Source organism: Lindgomyces ingoldianus, assembly GCF_010093535.1.
Source record: "Lindgomyces ingoldianus strain ATCC 200398 unplaced genomic scaffold BDR25scaffold_4, whole genome shotgun sequence".
In the NCBI taxonomy this organism is placed as follows: domain Eukaryota; kingdom Fungi; phylum Ascomycota; class Dothideomycetes; order Pleosporales; family Lindgomycetaceae; genus Lindgomyces; species Lindgomyces ingoldianus.
In genome coordinates this window covers 434,917-454,758 of record NW_022985165.1, presented here as the reverse complement: position 1 = coordinate 454,758, position 19,842 = coordinate 434,917, and the positions used below count along the sequence as shown (strand labels likewise).

At 49.9% G+C, this 19,842-nt stretch overlaps 6 protein-coding genes across 6 annotated transcripts; 2 read left to right on the top strand and 4 right to left on the bottom strand.

Annotated features, from left to right (window-relative positions):
* Nucleotides 1-434: 434 nt before the first annotated feature.
* On the bottom strand, nucleotides 435-3,592 carry BDR25DRAFT_310191 (uncharacterized protein; the record flags this gene model as incomplete). Its single annotated transcript, XM_033691135.1, has 3 exons — nucleotides 435-2,019; nucleotides 2,059-2,875; nucleotides 2,923-3,592. The coding sequence occupies 3 exons, from the start codon at nucleotides 3,590-3,592 to the stop codon at nucleotides 435-437; spliced, it is 3,072 nt and encodes a 1,023-aa protein (XP_033552538.1).
* A 2,020-nt stretch (nucleotides 3,593-5,612) lies between these two features.
* On the top strand, nucleotides 5,613-6,357 carry BDR25DRAFT_87889 (uncharacterized protein). The gene is made up of 2 exons (XM_033699189.1): nucleotides 5,613-6,270; nucleotides 6,330-6,357. Exon 1 carries the CDS (start codon nucleotides 5,751-5,753, stop codon nucleotides 6,258-6,260), a length of 510 nt encoding a protein of 169 aa, XP_033552537.1. The 5' UTR covers nucleotides 5,613-5,750; the 3' UTR covers nucleotides 6,261-6,270; nucleotides 6,330-6,357.
* BDR25DRAFT_87892 (uncharacterized protein) lies at nucleotides 6,328-7,000 on the bottom strand. Its single transcript, XM_033699190.1, has one exon. It carries the CDS (start codon nucleotides 6,893-6,895, stop codon nucleotides 6,395-6,397), a length of 501 nt encoding a protein of 166 aa, XP_033552536.1. The 5' UTR covers nucleotides 6,896-7,000; the 3' UTR covers nucleotides 6,328-6,394.
* Nucleotides 7,001-7,409: 409 nt separating this feature from the next.
* Nucleotides 7,410-8,399, bottom strand: BDR25DRAFT_300705 (uncharacterized protein). The gene is made up of 3 exons (XM_033689423.1): nucleotides 7,801-8,399; nucleotides 7,647-7,751; nucleotides 7,410-7,584 (listed from the first exon to the last, which is right to left on the bottom strand). The coding sequence occupies exons 1-3, from the start codon at nucleotides 8,337-8,339 to the stop codon at nucleotides 7,509-7,511; spliced, it is 720 nt and encodes a 239-aa protein (XP_033552535.1). The 5' UTR covers nucleotides 8,340-8,399; the 3' UTR covers nucleotides 7,410-7,508.
* A 92-nt stretch (nucleotides 8,400-8,491) lies between these two features.
* Nucleotides 8,492-11,054, top strand: BDR25DRAFT_253175 (thioredoxin-like protein). The gene is made up of 3 exons (XM_033686223.1): nucleotides 8,492-8,865; nucleotides 8,925-10,485; nucleotides 10,533-11,054. The coding sequence occupies exons 1-3, from the start codon at nucleotides 8,663-8,665 to the stop codon at nucleotides 10,869-10,871; spliced, it is 2,103 nt and encodes a 700-aa protein (XP_033552534.1). The 5' UTR covers nucleotides 8,492-8,662; the 3' UTR covers nucleotides 10,872-11,054.
* Nucleotides 11,055-17,911: 6,857 nt separating this feature from the next.
* BDR25DRAFT_253171 (uncharacterized protein) lies at nucleotides 17,912-19,613 on the bottom strand. The gene is made up of 2 exons (XM_033686222.1): nucleotides 18,438-19,613; nucleotides 17,912-18,385 (listed from the first exon to the last, which is right to left on the bottom strand). The coding sequence occupies exons 1-2, from the start codon at nucleotides 19,377-19,379 to the stop codon at nucleotides 17,984-17,986; spliced, it is 1,344 nt and encodes a 447-aa protein (XP_033552533.1). The 5' UTR covers nucleotides 19,380-19,613; the 3' UTR covers nucleotides 17,912-17,983.
* Between the last annotated feature and the right edge of the window lie 229 nt (nucleotides 19,614-19,842).

The window sequence follows — 19,842 nt, the reverse complement described above, 5'->3', positions numbered from 1 at the left end:
GATATTGCGCCTGGCAAATGCAAGCCGTGAGGTAAAGTCTAATGCTTTTTAGAATCCAAGGTGTTCGTGAAGTGAATACGTAACCGTCCAAACCGTCATGAGGTGAAATGCGCATGGCACACATATCTCGAACAGAAAGAAAGCTGAACGTGTTGTAGTGCCCGTGCTTTTGAAAAGATATCCCAACAACGCCGTGGTACAATGCATGCCTCAGTAAAGTAACCGTGGCCAGGGAATAGAACAAGGAAATGCAGGCCGAGTATGGTTTTCAATGGATTCCAGTAAATCCAGGTAGTTTTGTTTGCGCTGAACCAGCCAGGACATTCCCCTCTATTCCTTCCGCGGCTTGCGATCCGTAATGGGATATCCATATGGAAAGCTACCTCACCGAATGTGCGCGGCTAGGAGGAGGAGCCATGGGGAGCGCTCATTTGTCAATGGGACGGCCGGTCAATGGGGGTAAAGAGAAGCCTCATGTTCAGCGTCAGGTCTGCAATGCCATAATTGTCGTCCACGGTTGTCACTGAGCCAATGTCGAGCCCTTTCTGTGCCTGTTCCGAGGCAACGTGGGTTTTTATCTGCTTTAACAAACTAAACACTTGTTGACAACGGATGTCCGCTTGTGCCGCCCATTCTTCGTGTCGAGAGCTTCGGAGGAAAATCTTAGCAAGGAAGTAGAAGTGTATGCCATCTCTGCAGAAGCCAACCCTCCGTTGATGTGGAGGGTACTGCGTTTGCATGTCGACATCCCAGGCTCTCTTCCAGACCTCCAGTGCGCCCATCGTCAGGCGAAGTTTTTGCTGTGCTTGGGAGTATTGACCATTGGTGCCCTCAGTAGGGGTCACCCGCCCGCTGTTGCCGTTGCTCATCGTACCGTCCCAATCGTTCTGAGAGTGTGGCGTGCTGGCACCGCTTGAAGAAAAACCGCCATAAGCAGGGAGGGATTGGCTCAGCCCGAGTATCTGTCGTTGTAGTTTAAATATCTGTACATGAAGAGCATGGACAAGGATGAACTTGGCGTAAACGTTGGTGGCCCCTTGAGGAAAGTCTCCGCCCCTCTGAAGCAGTTGAAGTGCGTCAAACATTCCAATTTGCTTTGCGCGTCCACTTCCAGTTGTGTCTTTGACTGATGGACTCCCTCCTCTTAACCCAAGAGCAGTTGCACATTCCTCCTGTGTTCTCGCCTCCCAAGCGGCGTCGTCTGCAGGAAGAGGAAGCTTAATATCATAAATGTCGAACTGGGGTTGTAGGTTGAAAAACATGCAGAGCGCGGCGTCCAGTAGGAAAATAAGGTACATGGTTCTTAATCGCTTCTCTTGCTCGACCCAAGTAGACCAGGACCACGCTCTAAGTTGGGTAGAATCGAGCGGTCCAGGTTGGTGGAGAGTACTGGAATTTTGACGACCGCTAGTAATTGGACTAAGCAGATCGACACGGCGTGCAATAGCAGTAAGAACCCAGAATTCGTCTCGCCCTTGCTGTCGTTGTAGTTTGCTGCCATGCCAGACGAATAGTGCCACAAGATGTACCAAGGCTTGGATCTCTTCGACGTCGGACAAAGACCGGTTGTTCGGATCAACAACTTCGTGGGCATTTGAAGTGACAAGTTTGTACACATTGGAAGACCTGTATATGGAGCTCTTTGTCAGTTCCATCAACCAGCGCACTTCGTTCATGCTTAGTCTATCGGAATATACAGCGCCAATGCAAACCATTGAAAGGAGAAGTCCATCGTTCGCGGTAATAGGGTTGAAGGAAGGCATATGTATCATTGGCCAATGACTCTGAAAATTTTTGTACTCCTCGAGGAAATGCTTGAGATTATCCACGGTGAGCATCCCTTTTAATGAATCGAGGGCGCGGGCCTCTGTCGATTCGGCCGCGATAAGGGATTGATTAGGGTAGCAATATTCTACCAACGCCCCCGCTTTGTTCTGCAGGGGGTCAGATGGGCCGAGAACCCAGTTGTCAAGAATTGGAGCTGAGTCGACAAACCCAGGAGCGTTGGAATACAGCCCGCTAAACATGCTGTCGTGAGACTGATCATCGGAGGTCTACATATTGATGGTCAGAACATCTGTGGGATTGTCGGGATTTGGGCCACTCGCCATACTGGAAGTAACAAGGAAGTTGTCCTGGGGCTCTGTATTGAACGAACCGCTCCATCTCAAACCATTGTCTTGCGCATTGGTCATTCCCTCAACGTTCGGTAGTGTTGGACGTTGGTAGGAGCCTGAGCTCGAGTTCTCCGTTTTAACGGGCATGTTACCATGCGTCAACTCCGGGTTTGCTACAGCATGATCGTAGCCATATGGATTCGTGGTCCGAGAGACAGCGCTAGAACTCTGATTCTGCTGAGATGCATAGGTACTCAGGTCGTGAGAGAGGTTATTTTGGATACTAGTTGGTCCTCGAAAGTCATTCCCATTGAAATTCACTCGGCCATTGGGAAACTCCAGCGTGGATATGCTCCGCCTATTTTCCTCGATGCCACTACCAGGGCGGATCAGGCTATTAGAACGAGAGGTTCGGGCGGACATTGATTGCGCACTCATGGGCGGAAGACCATCACCATATCCGGACGTTTCGGTAGGCATAGGTGCCATCGAAGGCATCGGTTGCATCCCGACGAGTGCGCTGCCATAGGTACCATCTGAGAAAGCCACAGATGTGTTGATGTGGTTCAGATACGCGTTAGTCTCTGGAACGCTTGGTGGCCTATTCTTCTGCAGGTGAGACTGGGCATTTTGCAGATGGCTTGCACCCGTCGGATTACCTCGCCTTATGGAACATTTTTGAAAGTGACGCTTAAGGATGTCACTTCGAGAGAAAGTATCTTTGCACAAATGGCATTGATACGGTCGCTCACCCGTATCTACAGAGGGTTAGAGATGAACGCTAGTTAAGAGGTAAGGTACTTACGTCGGAGCAGATGTCGTTTCAGATGTTTCAAATGCAAATACGTCTTATTACAATGAGGACACTCGTACTTGCCATCTGCGTTCTTGTTTGGATTTGCTGGGGCTTTTCCTGCGGCAGGAGCGGGTCGTCCAGGGTGGGTAGGTAATACGCCTCGTCTTCCTTGTTGGCCAACGACGTGCACCGGTTCTGGCTCCTGGTTTGGGAGAATGGGTGGGTGAGGATAGAGTTGGGAGTGGGGAGTTAGACCAAGACCACCGATACGAACATCCTGCAATCCTGTTGACAACGGCGCCGGAGCCATCTGGTGTGCGTTAGAGTGGGCGGCAGCAGTTGGAAGTAGAGGAGCCTGTGACGACGCATATGAAGAGGTCGACAACAGGTAAGATGACGGAGAGGGCTGGATAGGCCGGAGCGGAGGGTGTTGCGCGATGGGCGGGATGGTAGTACTCGAATTTGATGATGCAGATGTCGCTGGGGTGTGAGGCGTGATAGGAGTTTGGGGGTTGCTACCATGGCCGCCGTACAGTGAGGGAAACTGCGAGGCGGTGCCGTGGAGGGGTGGTAGGGTGGGGAGGTGGGATTGCGGGCCATTGTAGGATTGCGGAGCTAGAGGTTGGTACTGGCCCCCGGCAGGCATTGGCAATCCGTGTTGGCGGAATCGGTCGTCCATGATATTTTGATATCACGGACAATGGAGTGGAAGGCGCGACCAATGGGTGGTACTGGTGGAGAACTCATCCGACGAGTAGTGCAGTCGAAGGGTGCGTGGGACAGGTCGCAAACAGATCGAGTCGGCAACACAGGAGTGGTCGAGATGGGGAACGATGAGCCACGAAGAAGGTTTGCGGAGCCGGGTGGGTCAGAGATGGGGATGGCCGTGATACGCGATGAACGATTTGAGGTAGTTAGCTCCGCAGCGCGAATTGCACTCTTTTCCACTGCTGTCGGTGACAAGGGGAGAAAAGAGAGCGTGGCAAGCAGGTTGGACAAAATGGCGATGACTGATGATGCAGAATATCAGACGGTGCTATTGATGAAGTTTGTCCTGGCGCCGGCAATTCACGCGGAGACAAGGGCTTCGTGCAGATCCAGGGCCCACAGGCTTCAGCCTCAGCCGACAAACCAAGTGGAGCGTTGCCAGCGAGCACGAGGCAGCAAGGTACAGGAGCGACCCACGAACACCAGCCGGTGGGCGCTGACTGGCGATACTTTTTGGCGGTGTTGGGGGAGAAATGGTACTCGGGAGGTGGAGGACAAATCGAAGAAATTTTCAAATCGAGGTTTTGGGGCGCGCCTCCGATTCCGCAGCGACGCCTGCTTTCCGCTTTCCGCGTCACTGCCTCGCACGCCGGTGATGGCCGGTCAGGTATCAAGCAGCGGTGGCCTGAGAAAGGCGGGAGAGGTCAGAGAGAGACAAACTCAGACAGAGTGTTGAAGTAGCGACGAGGGAGCATGCACTGAAAAGGCCCGCGGTAAGCTCGCGCCCAGAGAGTGTGCGAAACGCAGTCAGGCCTCGAAGTCGGCGCGGTGAAGGCGCCAGTCGTTACAAAAATGTTGGGTTGCAGGTTGGGGAGGAACCAAGGAACCAGGACGACCTTGGGACGCGCATTGCCTCCACGTGACGTATCGGCGACTGGTCGAGGACATCACGGCAGCCCACGGCAGCCGCTGTTCCTGCATCCAATTGTGAATGCCTGCCGCGAGTTTATGCTCCCTCGCCACTGACGCCAGGCGAAGACGTCGTGGCACGGCCAGCGCGAGCCCGATGGGCGGACATGGCATTCATTCTGCAAGAATGGCCAGAATCACATACTTGATAGGACGGGGGGCTCAGGTTGCCGCTGCAGCACCAGACGGCTGTCGACAGAGCCCAATTTGCAGCGCCATCATGATCAATGGCGCTCCCGTCAATGTGGTGTTTCATTCACGCCACGGCGGCGTGGAATGCATTATCGATAAGCACAAAACTTCACCACTGTTACGCAGGGTATAACGCCGCCAGGCCCTTCGCTGCCGTCCAATCTCAATGCTGGCCACGGCAGCACTGGCCTATGAGACTCTACTCACATCCAGAGGCTTTCCCTTCGAGTTTCGTCGGCTGCCCGCACTCCCCGAGGAGCGTGACGCCCATGGTCGTCGGATGTTGAGGTTACGGACAGGAGGAGGATTTCAACGAAGAAACTTTACCGACGCCACAGCCGGCTTTCATTGCTGGTTTGGCTCCGTGGAAGCGCTGCACCTGCAGGGCTAGCCTGCTCGTTTGTTATTCCCGATCTTCTCCCGGGTGCGCCTTTTGTTTCAGCATCAGACGGCTTGCCAGGGAGTGGTTGTCAACCGATACGCTCTCACTTGATATGCGCACGCCTCACTCCATTAGCCAGCAGAATCAGACTTATCGCATTTCATACCTCGAGACGACAGAGCGCGCTGAGCTTCCACATCGCAGGCACCCTCCCAGCGACAAAGGTGGCGGTGTGAGTTGTTCCCGCCAAGCAGGCCCACGAGCTCTTAGCAAGCCATCCAAAGCAGTGAATGACGTGCCCCAAAGCATGCTGATGGCTGCCGCCGTTGCAATTGTTGCAGGGGCTATCCCAGCAGAGATCCGACGCACCACAAGCACTCATTTCTCCAAGACTTTTTCGGCTCAGGATGCCTCCAACTACGGGCGCATCAGGTCCTCCGAAACGCGTCTTTCCAGAAAACTGCATGGAAGCTTGCAGAAGCTCATAAAGTCGAAACGAACGCAGAAAGCCTCGAAATGGGCCTCTGGATGCTCTTGAGCATCTTCCTGTGTGTTGTGTTGAGAGTATGTTTCAGTCAGCTTACGTATGCCCCTAGTATGCCGGACGCTCCCAAAACGGCATGCCGATTGCCAACTTCGATCGGAGGCTCCGTCAACAAGCTTACAAAAAGTGACACACCCGACCACGGGAAGGTACTTTGAATGCTACCTCACCAAAATTTTCAAACAAGGTTGGGGAAAGCTGCAGTCGAATCAGTGCAAAACTGTTCCGCGCGGTCCTGCATCGTATTGCGATCATTTTACAGAAGAGCACAGCCTCGGCAGGTTACCTCGATTCGACAACAATCGAGCTTCTAAAATTGCACTCGATAGTTCCGCGAACAATGCCTCTCTTCAGCGTTTCAGTAATCCATGGGTCTACGTACACATCACGCTGGAATCAGCTCTTCGGTGCCTTTCCAGACGAAACATGGTTCTCCTTGCCCGGTCTAGTTTGCTCTGCCTGCCTTTTCTTAGAAGCAGCTATCGGGTGTATTTTCCACAACCAAAAAAACTTGACAAGAGCATCTTCCTAACATTCTTCCTCTTCGTTTGAGGAGGTTATTGTGTGTTTCCACTTTTCTAGATATGATGACGTAACGCTTAGCCTCTTACTTGGAAGCAGAGTCTTGATACGCCTCTTCTAAACACAGTTAGGGTCATTCAAGGTCGTTGGAATAAGCTTAAGCTCTAGCATGCGATGCCCACGCGATGCAGATGCTTTTTCTCCAGATCGAGGGGAGGCGGATGGAGCCTCTCACCGTGCTTTCCTTCTTTGGCCCATCGTGACGGCAACGGGCGAGGGGGGAAAGAGGAAACGATGATGTGCAGGAAGCGGAGTGGGGGCGATAGGGCTTGGCTTAGGCATCGCCTCATCGGAAGTTTTCTAGGTGCACACATCCTGTCTGCATGCAGAACAGTACGTGGGATTTTTGAGGTTGTTGGCGGTGAAGCCACAGTGTTAGGATATCGACATGGTTTGAGTAGATTTTTGGTGCGGTGAGCTTTTTGGCAAGGCTGGGAATTGAGGGCTTCGAAAAGTTTGATGCAGATCAGAGTTGAGGTCGGCTCGAGGTGGTTAAGATGAATGGATTCTCCAATGGATGGAGATGTCATCAATGGGGGCGTTTTTGTCCCCCCCCCCCCTGAGTTACTGAGCCTTGGAAACCGCTCAATAGGCTTCTTCTTCATTTGCGCCACTGAAACTCCCCGACCTCCCAATCTACTCCCATGCACTGTTTCCGAGCCGAATCCCGTTGCCTGGAAACAGCCTAAGGCATTGCAAGCCGCTTCGCGGGCTGGAATAGTTATGAGGATAATCACCACTAGAAGCATATAGTATAGAAATCTAGGTCGGACCTTGGATGCAATGGCAGACTCTTTCGGACAACGATGTGACTTATCTTGTGAAACCAAAGTTTATCTTGGTTCGTTCTAATTAAGCCACTTTCACAATGAGCTCAGGGCTCTTATTTGGAGGCGCATGGCGACTAACCTTGGAAGGATGAGGTGACGGGCAGTAGCGACACAACCGACGACCATAAGCGATACTAAGAAAGTGAATTGTTCCTGATACTCAGCGTCTCGTACACGGGCTAAGCACTTATAAAGGTGCCGCAGTACATGCCATCGATCCAACTATCGTTCCGAGCTCTACAAAAGTGCCGGTGGTTGAAGCGCCCCGCCTGGTCAGAAATAGGACACATGATGTGAAAAACTAGATTGTGATGAATTTTATCTTAACTAGTACAATCATCTCTTCCTCAGCTATATACATGCGCCTACTACGTTGCAATTAGGACTTCTAGGTTGATGCATGAGTGCCACGCTCAAAATATGACCATTGACCCTCTGGAGCTTTCTCAACAAGCTCTTCCCAGCTGTACATTATTGTGAGCCAATGGCGAACGTGACAAACGTGGGGAGAATATCTTGCACTTACACCCTTGACTTTGCCATCTCATCCACGAGCTTGTGCTCACCTTCAGCAACCTGAATGACTTCTTCGATTAATCCGGCACCAATCTTGGCCTCGAGATCAGATACCCTAGCTGATCAGCATCCATCATTAGACAAACTTCGTCGAGGAGACATACTGTTCAGCGGTAAGGGGGGGTTCCGGCTCCAACTTGATATCCCGATGCACCTTCTCCGGGTTGTACTGCTTGTGTGCACCGCTTGTCCTAGCGGCCTGGCCCCGCCGTTCCCTCATCGAACGAGGGCCTTCCAGATTAGCACTCTCAACCTCTCCGCCCCATTCATATTTAATGGCCCTGAGGTCCACCTCCTCGTTGTTTGGCACATCTATCATTGTTCCGCCTGAGGTCTGGATGGTCTTGAAGTCATCCGGAAAGTCGGAGACGTGCACGTTGATCTTCGCTTCCCACTTATCCCATCCCTCGGGCTTTATCGACTGGATGATTGATAGTCGGTGCTTGGTCAGAGCTTCGGTAGATTGGCGGTATACCGAGGATTCGGGGAGCTGCTTGAGCTTATCCAGCGTCGAGCTATAGAGGTAGAGCAGTGTAGACCGCGGCGACGGATGGGTGAGCAAACCGCAGAGCCCCGTCGGCGCACCGGGCTCCAGGAATTGGCTGGGCTTGACAGCAGCAAAAAGCCTCGTGACAGCCCTCATGGTTGTTGAAGCTTTTGTAGGCGGGGTTGGAGGACAATTGGCGTGAGAAGTGACCATGCGATACGGGTGAAGTTGCGGACTGCCAAGCTCGGACCACCCCTGTCCTCACCTAGGCACTCCTTTGACTTTCTAATCTGGCTCTTCCGCCGGAACAACTCCAGGCCCTCAGACGACCAACAACCATCGCAAGGGACGACCCCAATATTCCTTGACAAGTGCCTCAGTTGCCTAGACGCAATATACTGGTGGCCCTGATATCGATATAGCCTCCTCATCAGGAGGACACGTGCCTTTCCCGGCCAGGCTACCCATTTTCCGCCACTATGCGCGCCCTCCTTTACTCTGTGTTGTCGCTGGCGGCCGTTGTGACCACGCTCGCCGCAGATGCCCCTGCGGGAAAGCCTACATCAAAACCTAAAGACGATCTTGAGGACTCCGAACCCGACACAATTTTCAATGGCCAGACTGTACCGCCTATGAAAGAGCTAGGCACAACTATAAACGATGATATAAGCAAGGGAAATTGGTAGGAGACATGCAAATACGGATCATATGTCGCAAATGCCTAACAATCATGTGAACTAGGCTCGTCGAGTTTTATTCCCCCATGTGTCCTCACTGCATGGCATTCAAGCCCACGTGGCAGACACTATACGAATTCTACTACACATCCAAGTCCATAGCCTCCACACCAGAGAAGGAGGGGGACTCGCTAAATTCTTTCACGCGATGGTATGACTTCAAGTTTGCTAAAGTCAACTGCATTGCTTATCGGGATATGTGCTCGGAGAAGGGCGTTGAAAACTTCCCCTCCATCATACAATTCAAGGACGGAAATGAGATTAAGAAGATGAAGGGTGCGCAGGATCTATCAACGTTAAGCAAATGGGTGGAGGAGACACTGGAGTCTATTCGTCCTGGATCACGCCCACAAGGAGGTCCAAAGCTACCTGAAGTCGGGGCCAATTTCGTTGAGACTGGACCAGAAACTGAAGATGAGGCCAAGAAGAAAGAAGCTGTGGTCTCATCAGCAACTGAGAGCGCCAAGCCAACATCAGCACTAGAAGTTAAACCTAAGAAGCCCAAGGCAACTCCAAACCCAACCGGCGAATCTGTCGTGCTCACGGCCGAGAAATTCCAGAAGATGGTTACGAACACTCTCGACCCTTGGTTCGTCAAATTCTACGCTCCTTGGTGTCATCACTGCCAGGCCATGGGACCCAACTGGAAGGAGATGGCCCGTGATATGCGTGAGAAACTCAATGTCGGAGAGGTTAATTGTGATGTCGAGAAGAGGCTCTGCAAGGACGCACATGTCAAAGGCTATCCGACCCTCCTCTTCTTCCGGGGTGGCGAACGCATCGAGTACAATGGTCTTCGAGGCATTGGCGACCTAATTGATTTCGCCGCTAATGCTGTTGAAGTTGGCTCTGGGGTTCCCGATGTCGACCTTAAGTCTTTCAGGAAGATGGAGGAGACCGAAGAGGTCATCTTCGTCTACTTCTACGACCATGCCACTACTAGCGAAGATTTCTTAGCTTTGGAGCGACTCACTCTTAGTTTGATCGGCCATGCCAAGCTAGTCAAAACAAAGGATCCGGAGATGTCAAAGCTCTTTGAGATCTCTACCTGGCCGCGATTGATGGTCTCGAGAGATGGTAAACCTTCGTACTACTCTGTCTTGGCGCCCAAGGACATGCGAGATGCAAGGAAAGTGCTTAACTGGATGAAGTCCGTTTGGTTGCCTATCGTTCCTGAACTCACGTCTTCTAATGCACGCGAGATCATGGACGGAAAACTTGTTGTTCTTGGTATACTAAGCCGAGAAAGATCCGACGAGTTCATCATTGCTAAGCGTGAAATGAAGAAGGTCGCAATGGAGTGGATCGATAAGCAAACTCAAATGTTCCAACTCGAGCGTCAAGAGCTCCGGGATGCCAAGCAGCTTCGCATTGAAGAGGCCGAAGATCGAAATGACCAGAGAGCCTTGAGGGCTGCAAAGGGCATCCGCATAAACATGGACGAAATTGAGCGGAAAGCTGTTAGCTTTGCTTGGGTCGATGGAGTCTTCTGGGAGCGGTGGATCCGGACTACATATGGCATTGATGTCAAGGAGGGCGAGAAGGTCATCATCAATGATGAAGATGTAAGTGTTGTCCTAGTATCCTCCTCCACATTTTCTTACACAACTAGAACCGGAGATATTGGGATGTCACCATCAACGGTGACCCCATACGCCCCTCGCGAACGTCCATCCTTGAGACTCTCTCGAAAGTAGTAGCAAACCCACCCAAGATCAGTCCCAAATCCACCACTAGCAGCATTGAGCGCGTCTTTTTCACCATCCGGAATTTCTGCAGCGGTCACCCTTGGTTAGCTTTGGGCGTAGCTATAGGCTTCTTGTTAGCAGCGTCAGTATGGGGCAAGTCAAGGATGCGCCGGAAGGCTTTTGGTAATACGGGTGGCTTCTTCCAGCTAGATGGGAAAGAGGGTCTTTTAGGGGGTACGAACGGAGGCGGGAAAGTCGATTGAAGTTGGGAAAGAGTCTGTATTATATCTCTTTTGGGCATACTGTCTTACGGATCATTGGTTCGGCGAGGCGCAAGGGTGCTGGTTGGAGGTACCTAATATCATTGATTGAATTGTGGTCATTCAAGGAGTCTATTGTTGTGGGTGCTCTTGTAGACTATCTGTTGAGAGAATTTACGATATTAGAGCCAGGAAGAAAGTTCACCTCCTCATTGCAAGGCTTCCTGTTTTGACGTACAAGTCTGCAGTATCCGGCATCCCGGAAAGGCCTTCGAAAAATCATGCCATAAGAGTCAATATACTGAAGAAACTCCAAAGTTCCAAACCCTCGGCTTGTGAAGAGCTGTTACCCTCACGGTCTGTTCCAAAAACAAGGGCAAGTGCATGGGCGTTAGTGGAAGAGATCCCTCGGGAAGTCTCGGAAAGCCATTGAGAGTGAATCGCCTTTACAACGACTCTATTTACCCAATCTGTTATTGCATGGATCCGGCTTCTTCTTAGATTCAGTACACATGCTAAGTCTTGCATTCTGACAGGTCACAACCCCTACTATCTTACGAGCATACCACTATCTGTAATCAATACGAATATTATTGAAACGAACTCGAACTTGAGCATACGCGAGAAATAGGGTCTATATAGAGTGAAATAGCAACTGATCCAACCGCTACGACAGCACTCAAGATCAACAAAAACGAAGTTAAAGTGGATTAAGCCCAGGCTTAGCTAAAACCCTGCAGAAGCAACTCTAATAGTTGGAGTTTGAACGCTAGCACAATTGGGTTGTACGTAGCAAGAACTCTGCTACTCATTACAACGATGGTACACTCAAGTGCATCACATTTGCAAGGGGGAACAAAGAGTCAGATTTGAAGAAAACCGAAACAGGCTAGAGCAACCTCAGAGAAGCGAAGCTCAGTACAAAGATTTTATTGATCTCACATAAAGCAAGAGGCCTGCCAACGGGTGCAATGCGGAGCGCTCAATGCAAAAGGCGGTATATGTGGTATTGGAGCAGTTCTACTGTCCTCCGCGTGATGGGAGGAATATCAAACGCGTTGAGCGTATCGTTGGAGCTATCTATGTGGCATTCTTTTGAGGCAGATTCCATATTCCCTTCCTAGAAAGCGGTACTAGTCGGAAAGCATACTAACGGATTCACCGTGGATGTCATCTACAACGGTGAGACTACTAAAGTGCAGTCATAATCCAGATGTGCATATTCAGTCACGAAGCTATTCTCATATAAAATTTGTGCTGTAGGAACACACCTACACTTCATCTTGACAACAACAACAATACTTACGCTGCGTCGAGGTTGTGGGTTTGAAGAATTTCGAGAAGTGGAAGAAGAAGCTTTAGGACTTGAGATTGTTATTCCAGTCAGCGTGCCCAATAGGGCATACTACTCACATTACTTAGTACTTGTTACGGTTGATTTGAGCTGTATGTACGTACAGCAATCTTCTGTTGGTTCGTACGATACCCGTTGCCCTGAGTACAGCCTGTAGTACGGCGTTCAGTTAGAATTTTAGGGGTAGCTTGTGACACTTAATCCAGTGTTTTAGAGAGCCCTTGCCAGAAAAGCAACCCTGGGCATGGTGTTTAATAGAACGTAGTACTGTTCCTACTTACTGATAGTAGCAATCTTTTAGCAGTTGGAACAAAAGTGAATTGCCTTCCGTTACTGTACAGTTAATAAGGCTATAGTTACTGCAGTAACTGCCTATACTAATTCATTTCTTAGTGTTTTGGTAACGCGTTCGCGGAGGACGTTTTCGCGCATAGTACAAGGGCTGCTGTGGAACAGGAGGCACGCCTGGCAATAAGCTGCAGCAGTACATTGATACTGCTCAATCTGATCTCCTCGTTGCAGCCAAAGACGATATAGTCTATGGAGATCCACTCACTTAGTGGCATTAAATTAGGCGTAAGCACTACCCAACGCTGTACAAGATACCTCATGACTTCCTATCTATCCCTGCTATAAACTCTAAGTGCGAGACCCTCTAGAGCCTTCAGAAATACTAGTTACTGCAGTAACTTCACCAAACAGTAGCTTCACGATCAATTGACTTGGCAGTAACTATTACTGCCCGTAAGGCCGTTTTAATTCACTCTCTCTGTAAGAACGAAACGCTATTGCCGATAGCAACGCCTCAAAAACACTAGCGACAGTAACAGTTACGTTCTATTAAACACCATAACCCTGGGGGGTTAATTAGCGGAAATCTCAGCCGTAATGCTGATCTAGCTGCTCTAGGGAGACTTTGCCTGCTTATATAAATAGTATAGCTTGTTAGAACTAGAATATGGCCTATCACTGACTGCTTTTTGTTGCAGAATTACTTACTCACGTGCCTTGCTGCCTCTCGGGCCTTATTGAGTTAATATACCATCCAAAGTCTTAGAGGCTTAAAGAAAATGAAAAGCGATCCACGGCGCCTCTGCCAGACCCTCTTATAAGACTACACCACCTGCTGGTGACGAGTGGTCTAAGGAGTATACAGAGGAGTGAGAGTACAATGCTGGCGCTAAGTTTAGTAATTAACAAGGCTATACAGCTGCAGAAGCACTAGATTAAGCACGAAATAGTTAGGAGCGAGCTCCTGGCTCTGGCTGCTCACGTTGCTCGGGAAAATAGCATTACGGGGAGCTATTAGGTCCTTAGCTCTTCTTTCCCTATAGTATATCGTATTAATTGTTATAACGCACATAAATTGTACATTGCGGCCTGTTGGACACGCTGATTCCAGCTTCTTCAAAGAGGCACAGGAAACTGCGGATACTCGGACTTCCATTCCCCCTTTCTAGATTGTGCAAAACAAAAGTTGGCTAGAATATCTGCAGAACAGATGATCTCAAAGTAAGGAGCTTAGTGGACAAGGTTTGTTAAGAGAAGGTAAGTGGTTTAGTGAAAGATTAGCTCTTGGACTGACCGCTTATAGCCAGACTACCATACATAGACGTCCACATCTACATAGAGATCTTAGATATCATGTACTCAACAATACATTCCTTTCCCTCAGATATTAATATCACTACATTTAACATACCACCCCCGTCAGTAATAATTGACGCGAAGGTAGTACTTGCGGCCGGCCCTGCTAGATCCACCAGATAGGAGAGCTGATATTCAGGATAGATCGAGGTCCATCGCATCTTCATACCAATTGATACTAAACGCAGTCTCACATGCAAACCCTACCATCCATTGTTTACGGTCACGCAATAGATCATCTAGTGCGACTTCTTAGTGGGCAATAGAGGTGTCAAGCTCGTTTTCAATATTTGAACCATACATGAGCGCCTGCGTTTATGTAATTGGAGATGTCAATGAATACCTCAAATTGAATAAATGTGCCGCCGACTGCGATCACCTCACTACACGAGACATATGTGAGGGCGAGGGATCCCCGCCATGATTATCGTCCATTACTTTCCCCGCATTCATCTCAAAAAACGAGTGGTGCTGATACTCGTATTAGGTTGTGTGGAAGTTCCAGGGGTGCGCATCCGATGCCACCCCAGATCCCCATGTCCGCCGGTCCAGCGGCGGATGGGACCTGTGAGAAGTGTTGCAGGGGCATAGATCGTCGTCAATAGACCTTAGGGGTATATCCGCAGGATGGATTCCGGTTACTTGATACCAAATCTCTTCCAAGTCATGTATCGGATCTGGGCGACAAGTGTCGAAGAACTCGGGTGACCACACGTAGGGTTCTTGGACACCTGACACGAAATACGGAGACAAGAAGTTAGCATTTTCCATGTTCAGTGAGTAGGGTACAAAGAAATCATCATCTTGTTCGCCAAATAACAACCCGTCCGGGGACTGAAATGAGCAGTCTCAAAATATATTCACACGGCAGAAAGGACAAGTATCATTGGCAAATACCTAGCGGAGGATACATCCAAAGCCGATGGAATGTCCGGACCGAAGTTATTTGGGCTCTTCAGGATATGTGTTTTCATAACCTGAGCGGAAAGAGTTGTATATACAGTCTTGATCGTCCGGGGCAAGTGCTCGGATGGGCGCTAAGTCGCGGTCGACGAACGCCTTCCTGGAATTGAAGACAGACATTTTGGTAGTGACAACTACGTGCAAGGTAGCTGCAAGTGGTTATTTATATGAGACGGTGATGGAGGAAGGAGAGTGTCTAAATACGATCCTTTATCACGTGGAACAGTGAATGCACAAATTCGAGATAACCTGCACTGTGTACTGTCTTTAATTGAATGAGAGGGGAGGAGGGGGCTGGGAGGAGTCTGCTTTAGGAGATACTACATTGTGTAAGAGCAACAGCAGTGAGTTTGCGAGCGACGACGTGAAGCTAGCGGGGTGGTCCTATCTGCTGCTAGTCGCTATGAAGGAAATCACATATGCCCGTTTCCTTTTTAGTTCAAAGACAATATAGAATTACCGGATTGTAGGCGCATTTTTGAGATTTCAAAATTTCTCCAGATCTCCTTCGCAGTCCTAGTTCTAGGGTAGGGAAGGACAAAGGGCGGTGGTCAACTTCGTCAATAGAATCTATGGGACTTTAGATTTTTCCCCCCCCAGTGATGGGAGTAGTCTCACATGTATTCAGTGCCTGATTAGAACAATACCGTTGCCTAGCCTGTTAAGTCAACACCCCGATTTAAAGCGGAAATTATGATGAAGGCCCGTAGATTCAAAGGTACCAACAGCCTGGGCATGACATTGGTGAGGTTTGGTAGCGACAAGACGGGCCGAAGAGCTACAATTTGATAATGTACTTGGCCTAAAAGGTACAGGAAGGAGTTGGCCTTAATATAGAGACATGACGAACTCAGGATTAACATCTCGGCATGTCTCAAGATCAAGTATTCGAAACGAGGAAGAAATCAACCCCGATGTATATTTGACTTTGGATGCTGTGATTTTGCCGAGCTCATGAAGCCGACACAGCTGGGTCCAGATAAGGATCCAATGGGAAATGAAGAAATGGGAAGCGGGACGATATTAGGTTTATAAGGGTGAGTACTCTTCACGTATTGGAGGCCTAACCTGCATTACGAGTATCAACAACGCGATCCCTCAGCCTGGACAATTTTCTTATTACTTTCGCCAATCTCATTGGCAACAGAGGTCTCCTGAATGCCATGGGTCCAGATTCTGGTAAGGCTGACGATCTTTAACAAGCTTTGGTTAGAATGGCGTTGATCTGCCGGCTTGCTCCCGTTTCTATTTTTGCACTGACGCCATCTTATTTTGACATCCGTCTAAGTCGAGCCAAGCCTTGCCTACACGACCTAGCCAAAGGGCGGATGGCTAGGACTCGTGTTCCTGAAGCTCGTTCTCTCCTCCCGCGGCTCCACTTTATAGCTTGCTACACGCATTATTGGTATCCATCGTTAACCTCACCGAGGAACGAGGCATTAATGCCAAATGCAAGCTTTGGGGCGCAACTGAAGCCATATGGGCTCCCTCCATTCTTGTTTTCGGCCTGGTCACGCAATGCCGATATCGCTCTAGATGCTCATAAGAGCAGACATGCAGCTCTATAGGCGGTAGCGACGGATTGACTCCATGATCTATCGAGCTTCAGAAGCCAGTAGTCTTCGGTCATTACGACAGTGCTCGACGGCGCGTCCAATGTAAACTAACATAGATAGTAACAAAGTCTTGCTAGGATATGTTAACACAAGCGCTGATGCTCTATGACGCTGCCTCCTTCTCAGGGCTACCTCGTTTCTTCTCTGGAGAATCGCTCTTTACAACTAGTTGAGCTCTTTCTCGGATTTATTGCGTAAAGCCATCCGTTTCATTTTAAAATGGACTGGACTCTACTTGTTTCTGCTTTTTTTCAGATTGGCAGCCACACCTTCCAAGCCCTAAATGATCTACGTAGGTGCCATCGATGACCTTCAATCCTCAGTCTAGATCTCACAGCTGTTTCCGCCATATACCAACATAAATCCCGCTAGTGCTATTAGTGCTGCTGCTGCCGCTGCTGCCGCCATCCCCACAGATCCCCTTGACGTGACCAAGCGTGATATTAGAGCGGGAAGCGCCAGAAAGAAGAGACTGCTCAAAGCTTAAACCAGGTGGGTACACTCTCCCTCGCCCCCTTCCTAGCATGAATGCCCATTTCTAGTAGCACAAGACTAGTTCCTGGAGATGGCTCTGTCTCAGTGTATCAAGTCGTTCACCAACTTCCAGGGCAGCACCTAGCAGATCGGATACCTCACATACAAGGTTCTCCAAGGCGCCACTTACACTTATACTTATGATTTCAATGGATGTGCGACCTTTTGTAGTAGTATTAGGTTCTGCGTCGGCTTTAATATCTACTATGAGCGGGACTCCAAGCACACACTAAAAACTGGCTGCGCAAACCCTGCCCCTGCCACTAACATCAAATGCTCTCTTTACAGCTACCTAGTTGCTGCCGAGTTAGCTATGAAAACGGGTCAATGGTGTGGTCCTGGGGATGCAAACGCGGAGACTTTCCACGCTGTCATTGCGGGTAGCAATGGTAAGTAAATTCTGGCTTTCTAAAAACCTCCCTCATATCTTTCAGGCTACTCTAAATTAGCTCCAAGCCCCGCCTCGGACCAACTAACCAACTCCACTCGCCATACCCCCCTCGGCAACTACTGCAACAGCTTGGTGGTATGAAGCTATATAGTGATGGGACCTACGACCTCTCTAGAGCAAACCGCACACAACTAGGCAACCCCAGGAAGCGACGGCATGTATATGCTGTGCACCTTCGTCAACTCGTATATTTGGACGAAAGAACAACGCGCCAGAGGGTACCTATTGTCGTTTTTATGGTAGGAGTTGGGATGCGAGGTATGCTATGGACACGGGGTATCTTCATAGGACAAACACGTTGCGGTTTGGGCGGGCTCTACGTATAGTGTGACGAATCTGAATCTGGGATAGGTGTGAAGGGGTATGGTGAGGTGTTGTAGAGGGAAATAATGGATTGGGCGCATTCGCTCTGCGCGTGATGGTGAGGATGAAACCATACTGTCTAGTTACACTAAAAAGATCATTTTGATTCCAACTCCAAGATGCTTGCCAGAGGTTGACCGCAAGTCCTCTGTTATTGTGCTGGCAGCCGGTGGACGTCGCATTCTTTTCAGACTTTCAAGAAAAAGTGTTCCCCCCTCTCAAGCAGCTCGATTTCATCACCAACGCTAATCACTCCTTCCGTCAATGGCGTTACCTGCATGCCCAAACAGGGACTCTGACTCCCCTTGTCAATCACCCTATACTTCCTCATCGTCGCCCCAGGCTCATTTCGGTCCGCAAGCCCCGTTTCTGGATCTACGTTGGGCAACTTACACCGCGTTGTTCGGCAGGAAATGTGGTAAGTGCAGTCTCCGATTCGAGCTCTGGCCCAGTCGTCTTCGTTAAAGGATGGAGGCCCGGTAACGTAGACATTGGCACGGTAGCGAAGGGCGTTGAGCGGGCTATAGCCGCGCGGGAGTTGGCAAGAGACATGGTGAATGGAGGCGAGGTTTAAGATATGCATTGGGTACTACAGTTCCATCAACAATCGGTCCAGAAGGGAGCTGTGCGAACGAGCTTACCGAATCGGCCATTCCGATGATTGTTTGGAATCCCACGTCTTTCTTTTTTGGCGCGCACTTAAACACCTCCCTATACTTGCTCGTATCAATTCGGAACAGGCTTAACGGGTTGGTAACTCCTAGCGTATACTTCAACTTCGCCATTACATCCTCCGGGACTTCGCAGCCTATGTTCATTGCCTCAGGGCTATCTTTCCATATCTTGATTTTCTCGCTCCTGTACCCCATTTTCTTTATCCGGTCTTTGGGAGGATTGAATGGGACGCGGAACTCGATCACAGGCTCTGACTTACCACTCAACCTCGCAGCTAAGATTCGGCCATAGGCTTTCAGGCCGTCGAGACTAAAGTCCGCGTCTGGTGAAAAGGGAAACCGGACTACAAGACACCCTTCACTCTTTACATATTCCGCGTCGGGGGAGTGGCCAGGGGCTTCTGGATCCGGGATCCAGACCTCCGTCTCAACCTTTGCGAGACGCGGGAAAGTTCGCTGGGTGATGAAATTCCACTCGCTTTCGACCTTGCCGTCTAGGGACGGGAGACTCGTGACATACTGGCCGAAAGTGAATTGACGGTCGTGTTTTAGCCCAGTGCGTATGACATCACTCTCACCGAGCTCGACGCCAGCGCAGCTTTTCAGGGGATATATGAAAAGCGCTTTTACTATCCATGGGTTCTCTGGACTGGGATCGGCTCCTCGGCTGTATTTCTTGGAGTACTGGTCTGAGAGGTTACTTTTTCCCTGAAGGCCGAGTTTTCGACAGCCTGGAGGAGGTGTAGGCGGCTGTTCGCGTTGGGAAAGGGCGAGGATGAAGAGGGCTAGGAAGGGCAGGAGCAGGACTAGAAGAGTGACACCAATCGTCGATGGAGAGGGATTGGAGACAACGGCATCGACGACGGTTCGGATCGCGTCGATGATGGAATCCAACGCATTAGATGCCATTCTGGAGAAATAACAATACTGAAGACTATTTGGTAGGATTGTGTGCTGTACGACGAGCTTTCAATGTTCAGCGTCGATTTCTAACGCATGTCTTTTACAGGGCGTGCTAGTCAAGCGAATTGAGCAACGAACGGTGTGAAAAGGGGCAGCTGAGATGCTTTTCGCCGCACACATAGGAAACTTTAACGGCCCATTCAGGCGTGTGTAGTTGGCGATTGTTCACGTCGAAAACGGGGAGTGGGAGTGACGATGTGGGCGAGTCATGCCCCAAACTCGCTTCTTTTGATGCCGCCATGCGGAGCTTCAACACTATGACTCTTTCACGATGCTTCTCAATCTCACCGCTGAGCCGCGATGATAGTGGAGGAGTGGTGCAATGCTCTGCGCTCGCACAATTCACGTCAGATCACGGGACTCGTTTGAACTCGGCCAGCTACAGCTCTATTCCTGTACTACTACAGCC